The following is a 7455-nucleotide window of genomic DNA, read 5'->3' as shown; positions in this document are numbered from 1 at the left end:
GCATCCAGGCAGACGGTGACTGCGGATCCATCCCCACCTCCCGCTCTCACAGGCAGGTAATCCGTGATGCTCCCACACGGGGAGCCAAGGGACCCCTTTCCCAGGTGGCTCTGGCCTCGGTCAGGGGTCGGTAGAACCTGAGGCAGGAGGGAGGTGGGAGGACGTGTGTCTGATGCTGGGAGGGTTCTGAGTCCTCTGAAGACCAGTCCTCTCTGGGTCTCAGTGTTCATCCTGCAAAGGGAGGGATGTACCACTAGGGCTTCTGGGGGCATTTCTGCTTTTGAGCCTTTGGGGTTGTGATTCGAGCCAGCTGTGCCCCATCCAGCTGTGCATGCAGCGTCAGGTCAGAGGTCCTCCGAGGGCCCTGAGGTGCGTCTCCTTGCCTGTCACAGGATGCTGCTCTCAGGTAGCTCTGGAGACAGAATTAGTGCACCAGGTCCCCCTGGGCAGAGGGGTCTCCAGGGGCGATTCCTGCTCTTCACTATCCCTCCAGGACCCCCGGCCAAGCTAACTGTCAGGTGCGTCTGTTCGGCATTGGAGAGAAAGGCTTCTCAGAGGCAGAGGCAACCCTCCAACCAGAACAGATGAGAAAGCACAATTCCTCCAGGTATAAGTTTTGGAAGAAAATGGTTAACCTGTTTGGAAAAAAACCATTGTACCAACTTGAGTAAACTAACAGTTCAGGCAATCGATCGCCTCTCTCCCCAGGCTTGTGTGAAGGCCTTTCCCCTGGTCTCTGGACAAAAATTAGCTCAACTTCCTGCCCTACACCCCTCCTCCTCTCCCCTCCAATCTGCTCCCATCTCTGCCTCTTGTCTCTCTCGCCTTCCTCCTCCCACCCCAGCAGCCCTCTCTTTTCTGAGATGAGGGGCAGAGGCTGCAGGGAAACAGCCCTCTTTGCTGAGGTCACAGCTTTGATCTCAGTCTCTCCTGAGGCTTCTGGGCAGTATCTCGATCCTCTGTCCCCAGGGATCACAGTCTGGCTTGTAGAGTCCTAGAGAGGGTGGCCAGTGGAGGGGGTGACACGTCTGGAACTCCTCTTAGGAGCCCAGCACCTTCATCCTGTATGTCGTCTGAGTCATTCCACATGTTGGACAGAGATGGGAACTGAGGATCAGAGAGGTTCAGTCACTGCTCGTCACCACACAGCACTCACAAGTGGTCCAAACAAAATCCTCGAGCAAGTCTCTGAGACTCTGAGCTCACCCTGCTTCTCCCCACTAGGAGGCCTTTCCAGGTTCTTGACAGAAACACCCTCCATGTGTCCACGAGGCAGGGGCTGAGTAGAACGCTCTGCCCTCCTTGTTCTTTACACCAGCCCTCCTCAGGGCAGCCAGGCTCCAGCACGGCTCCCGCTGCCTGTGTAGGCCTCTCTCCTGAACCCTCACTGTGACCAGGCACCTCGATGGGAGAGCCTCCCTGCGGTCACACCCTTGTCCTCAGAGGTGGGGAGAGGAGCTGTGTCCTCTGATCAGTGCAGGGCTCCTTCCTGGGGGACAGAGAAGGGACATGGTAAGAAAGGAGCCCTGCTTCCTAGGCCCGATGACAGAGTCTGTCCTGGGAGAGGGATGCCTTCTCGCTGGACAGACCTCACACCCATCACCAGCTTCCCCACCCTGGAGCCAGGCACCCCAGGCTTGTCACTCTCACTCCTCAATGGCTTGCTGTGTGGCCCTGGAAAAGCCCCTTCCCCTCTCTGTGCCCAGTCTCTCCACTGGGGAAACTGTCACAGCACTTGACCAAAGGGTGAGAGGGAGCCCAGAGCCTCCTCGTGTGTGTTGGCAGCCCAGGAAGGTTCCTACCCCTGGGATGTCACAGAGCAGCAGGGCTGAGAGAACAGAAAGCACGGGGGACAGTGGCAGGGGTTGGGATATCATCTGACACGTGGAGACTGAAAGGAGCTTTGCTTTTCAGACATGAGGGCAGAGAGAATGTCCCCCCTCCTGGCTCTGGGGCTCCTGGTGGCTGGGATCCGCAGTGTCCACTGCCTCCCAGAGAATGTGGTGGTGAAGGACCGGCACAGAAAGGTGGATGGCCACACGTTAGCCTCCAGCAACACCGACTTCGCCTTCAGCCTCTACAAGCAGTTGGCTTTGAAGAACCCCAATAAGAATGTCATCTTCTCCCCGCTGAGTGTGTCCATGGCCTTGGCCTTCCTGTCTCTGGGGGCCCGTGGCCCCACCCTGACAGAGATCCTGGAAGGCCTCAAGTTCAACCTCACGGAGATCCAGGAGACACAGATCCACCAGGGCTTCCAGCACCTCCTGCAGGCGCTCAATCGACCCAGGAACCAGCTGCAGCTGAGCGTGGGCAACGCCATGTTTGTGCAGGAGGAGCTGAAGCTGCTGGACAAGTTCATAGAAGATGCCCAGGTGCTGTACTCCTCCGAGGCCTTCCCGACCAACTTCAGGGATCCTGAAGCTGCCAAGAGTCTAATAAATGACTATGTGAAGAATAAAACCCAGGGGAAAATTGAGGAGCTGTTCAAGGACCTTTCCCCAAGAACGGAGTTGGTCCTGGTGAACTACATCTACTTTAAAGGTGGGTGCCTGTTTGTCTCAGAAGGAAACACACGCTTAGTTTTGTGTCTTCAGAGCGATTTCTATTTCAGCTCAGCCAGTTCTGTTGCTGGGCAGTACAGAGGAGGATGTCATCAATGAGGACAGCTTGGGCACTAAAACCCTGTCCCTGTCATAGTCTTTGTCTATTTGGGGGTTTTCTAAATCACAGCTGTCATTGCAACACACAAGGGCTGGGGAGCTGTTAATCCTTTCTGAGCCACAGTGAAGCGAAAGTCATTCAGTTGTGTCTGACTCTGTGACCCCATGTGCTGTAGCCTGTCAGGCTCCTCTGTCCATGGAATTCTCTAGGTCAGAATACTGGAGTGGATCGCCATTCCCTTCTCCAGGGGATCTTCCCAATCCAGGGATTGAACCCAGGTCTCACACATTGCTGGCAGATTCTTTACTATCTGAGCCATAGGGAGCCTTTTTATTCTCAAACTTGCCTGACTACCTGGGCAAAGGAGCTTTCCTCTAAGGTCACTCTGGAGTGGCTGGGAACCCCAGCTTCTTTTAACACATACAAGGAAAGCCAAGCTCCGCACACTGTGGGCTGTGTGTGACCTGTGCTCCTCTAAGGGGACTTAGTCTCAGCGGGTGGAGGTGGGGCTGGTGGCTGGCTTCATGCTGTGACAGCCTCTGAGCAGCCTGGCCAACTCAAGGCACTTCAGTTGTGCTCCGTTATAGCTATGAGGGTAGCATTGGCAAGGCCAACCCCAGAGGGAAGCCTCAAGGAAGGACAATACCCGGGACAGACTCTTTTCCAGATTCTAGCTGGTCCAGGGCCCAGTCCCACTGGTAGAAGCCCAACACTGCCAACCTCACCCTGGAAACTCATAAAGGGCAGAGTGAAGGCAGGAAGATTTCACACATGGAGCCAGCGGTGCTAAAGGAACACGGAATAAAGACACAAAGAATGATCATTGAGCAAGGGGGTGGTCGGGTGCCTAAGGGACACCCACCTGGGGGACATATTCGCCCTGAACTGGAAACTGCTGGCAGAGCCCTGGGTAGCCCTCCTGGATATGTATTTTCCTCTGTAAATGAAGCCATAGATTCCCAGTTCTCTGGAAAATTGTTAATAATCCAGGCCAGATCTAATATGTTTCTTCCTTGACTTTTCTGTGTTCTAATCTCCTAGTACCCTGACCTGTCCCAGGACTTTCTCCTCCCCAGGGGTACCCCACCAGCCCAGCTTTCCCTCTCCTCCTATCTCTAACCATGGGGACACAGGCAGGGGTGGAGACAAAGCAGGAAGCAGGGGTGGGTATATCCTCCATGAGCCCCATGGCGCCAATCTCCCCAAGAAACCCACCCCCCAACACTAAGGTCTCCATCTTCCTTGGGGAACACCCAAGCCTCCTCCTCTGCACTCGGGCTCCCCGTGTGGCTCCTGCTCCAGCCGGGCTCACAGGCCATGGGGACGGGTGTCCTCCCTACAAAGCCAACGACTAACGCCTCGTCACTAACATGACCCCTTGAAGGACCAGGTGGTCCCATATCTCCCCAGGCCCAGCCTCATCCCCATCTCTACCTTGGCCTCCACATTCCTGTTGACTTCACATGTAGCACAACTAACCAGCTTTGTTTAATGCTCCCCTACTCAATCCTGACCTGTGGGGTTTACCCCCATCCCCAAGGAGTTAACCACCTGCCCAGGTGTATGATCACACCCAGCAGGTCCGTCTCCAGAGGCATGTGGTGGGAGGTGCTTCTGCCATGGGGAAGGTCTGCCCCACTCAAGGACCAGGGCCGAGGAGGGAGAGACTGCGGCCCTTGCACTCACAGACTCTTCACCTGTCCCCTCATCTCCAGCCCAATGGAAGACCCGCTTTGACCCCAAACACACTGAGCAGGCAGAGTTCCACGTGAGCGACAACAAGACGGTGGAGGTGCCCATGATGACCCTTGACCTGGAAACCCCTTACTTCCGGGATGAGGAGCTGGGCTGCACGCTGGTGGAGCTCACCTATACCAGCAACGACAGCGCCCTCTTCATCCTCCCCGACGAGGGCAAAATGCGGGACCTGGAAGCCAAGCTGACCCCGGAGACGCTGACGAGGTGGCGAAAGTCCCTGCAGCCCAGGTGACTGTCCCCAGGACCCAGAGCTGTGGGTTCAGCTGCCTTCTTGGTCCTTCCCCCTCTCCCTGGACTCCTGACCCCCAGCAATAGGGCCTCAGGAATGTGCGGGGCAGGGGCAGGATGGGAGAGCCCACCACGATGACCTTGCCCTTTGCTGCCTGCCTGGCTCAGTGCTTAAATCCTTCTGTAAGTTGATGACATCTGAGAGGGCGGGAGCTGAAGGTTTGGCTCCCATTAACAAGGGCTGAGTCATGAGAACTCCACATGACCCTCAGTACTCACGAGCTTCTCCCCTGACTTCTCCTCTTGAAGGTAGAAGGATCGAATAGAATCGGGTGAGGGCCCAGGTGTGATGGGCTCTGAGGACCACACTGGCGCTGTCTTTCCATTGTAGTCACTCGTTTATCCACTCACCCAGTCAGCACTGGTTGAATAGGTTAACTGAGGACATGCTACGCCTCAGGGACTGACTTAGACCCTGTGGTAGGTCAGCAAATAAAACGCTAAATTCTCTGTCCTCATGGCACTCTATAATTGTGGAAGACAGACTGGAAATAAATATAAATACTTTATTAGGTTGAGAGGGGACAAATGGGGAGGTGGGGAGAGTAAAGTACAGTAAAAAGGAGAAGAAAATTGTATCCAGAGGTAGTTTGTGATCATAAATAGGGTGGCCCTTAGGTGACGTTGCAGTGAGAGACTGAGCCTTCTGGATGTGTTGGGAAAAAGCATTTCTGGCCAAGGGAATAACCAGGGCAAATCCTCTGAGGCAGGAGCGAGCCTGGTGTGGTTGAGGATTATTGAGGCCAGAGCAAGACAGCAGAGGGAGAGAGAGGGGAAGCTGGGCAAGGTCAGGGTCCCCCCCCCGAGGGTGGACTCAGGTCACTTGGGGCCTTGCAGACTCCTTAAGCTCCCCCTGCCCTGGTGCCTGCCTGGCATGTTAGACTCCTGCAGATTGGAATGGATAAGTAACAAAATAAGGGGATTTAGCCTGAGGGGTCTAGAAACTGAGAACAGGAGTCCTTATTCCAGGGAGAAGGGGGTTGGTTAAGAGGAATCCTTGGAAGACCATGCTGTGAGGTGGGAAAAGGCAGACATCTTTTCAAGCAGGTGTTCAAATTTATTTTCCTTGTTTCCTAGACGAATACATGAACTCTACCTGCCAAAATTTTCCATCAAAAGCAACTATGAACTGAATGACACCCTCTCCCAGATGGGCATTAAGAAAATATTCACCGACGCTGACCTGTCAGGAATCACAGGGACCGCGGACCTGGTAGTCTCCCAGGTGAGTCTTAAATTTGGACAATTCATCCTCCTATCAGAGCGCTAAACGTGGAGGCCAGACAGAGGGCAGGTCACCTGGAATTTGCAAAATAACTGCATTTGTTGAAACTCAGTCTCCCTCCCTGGGACTCCCCAAGCCCAGGAGAGCTGGGTTACAATCACGATGACATCAGGTCCCACCTTCCCTGAATTATAAAGTGACACAGAAGCCTGTCATTGGGAAGGACCCGGAGTGGAAACAGCAGTGGACCCATATCAGGCTCCATCTTTCTCTGCCTTTTTGGGGGAAACGATCACATTTCTGCATCCCCCAACTTTTCATCTTTAAAAGGAGCATATAGTTCTCCGTTCCTGTTTGGTGCCTAGAGGAGCAGGTAAGAGGTCATAGGTACTAACAAAGTCTGTAAAGCAACCGTGGTGAAAATGCACTAAGAGTAGGCGAGAAAACACCCAGTGTCCTGGTGCTGTGATCCTAGAGGCAGAGAAGCCAGAGTGAATGGTGGGGTGGGGGTGGCTGGGCAGCCCTGCAGGCTCCCCTGCACCCCACCTGCCATAGGACCTGGTAAAGGAGGCACAGATGCTATGGGGCTTCGTGGTCCAGGGCTGGGAAGCCAATCCTAGGCAAGGGAGCTGAGGGCTCGGGGACATGTCAGCTGGGGCAGGAGAGGAGTAGCAAGCAGTGCTCACCCATCAGTTGCTTCGACATGGAGGGACTGTGGACATTTGCCTGCAAGAAAAATGACTTGACCTGGCCCTTTCCCCTATACTAGGGGGTCTTCAGAGACAGCACAGTCTCTGGGTTAGGAGAGTGAGTCCCTGTTCTTTTCCTATCTGATGCTGGGCACATCACTCACAGACATTGCCTTCAGTTTGCACGTCTATGTATCACAACTATGCAAACCAGTTGACAGTTTGTTGGGAGGACAAATAAGTAGAACAGATGGACAGCGGAGTGATGGGCCAGCGGCAGGTGGGTGAATGTCAGCCCCCTTAGAGGGGCTAGTGACTGCTCACCTCCGCCCACCCCGTCTCCGGTGGGTACTGCTCTGGTGTCCCCACAGGTGGTCCACGGTGCTGCGCTGGACGTGGACGAGGAGGGCACGGAAGGTGCTGCTGCCACGGGAATCGGCATGGAAAGAACGTTCTTGAGAATCATTGTGCGTGTCAACAGGCCCTTCCTGATTGCCGTAGTTCTCAAAGACACCCAGAGCATCATCTTTTTGGGGAAAGTCACCAACCCCAGTGAAGCCTAGAGCTCCGCTCTGAGCTGTGGGTGCCCTCCCTAAGGAGCAGGGTGCCCAGGTCCCTGGGTGCAGCCTGGCCCCTGGGCACTGAGAATCCACTCTGCCTGCTCCCACCTGCTCACCACTGGAGAGCAGTCACTGACAGGGACTCTGCTGGGAGCTCTACATGCACAGGGAGTCTGTGTCCGGGTCACAGGGAGACTCTGAAACCTCTCACAGCAATAAAGCACTTTCCTCGGACTTGCCTCTTTCCTGTGTGTCTCCACGCAGCTGCTGCCTG

At 54.9% G+C, this 7455-nt stretch overlaps 1 protein-coding gene across 3 annotated transcripts; it reads left to right on the top strand.

Annotated features, from left to right (window-relative positions):
- On the top strand, window positions 1–7415 carry LOC147349068 (serpin A3-3). Of its 3 annotated transcripts, XM_086365199.1 has the most exons (6): window positions 1–56; window positions 494–607; window positions 1915–2541; window positions 4377–4647; window positions 5785–5932; window positions 6993–7415. In XM_086365199.1, exons 3-6 carry the CDS (start codon window positions 1917–1919, stop codon window positions 7182–7184), a joined length of 1236 nt encoding a protein of 411 aa, XP_086221325.1. In that variant the 5' UTR covers window positions 1–56; window positions 494–607; window positions 1915–1916; the 3' UTR covers window positions 7185–7415. The 3 variants fall into 3 exon arrangements, with proteins under 3 accessions (XP_086221325.1, XP_086221324.1, XP_086221323.1); XM_086365198.1 differs by lacking the exon at window positions 494–607 and having other exon boundaries at window positions 1–52; XM_086365197.1 differs by lacking the exon at window positions 494–607.
- The last annotated feature ends 40 nt before the right edge of the window (window positions 7416–7455 follow it).

This window comes from Bos grunniens, chromosome 21 (genome assembly GCF_055505025.1).
Source record: "Bos grunniens cultivar Pamir isolate PY7600 chromosome 21, Bosgru_T2T1.0, whole genome shotgun sequence".
In the NCBI taxonomy this organism is placed as follows: Eukaryota; Metazoa; Chordata; class Mammalia; order Artiodactyla; family Bovidae; genus Bos; species Bos grunniens.
This window is presented reverse-complemented; position numbering and strand designations above follow the sequence as displayed.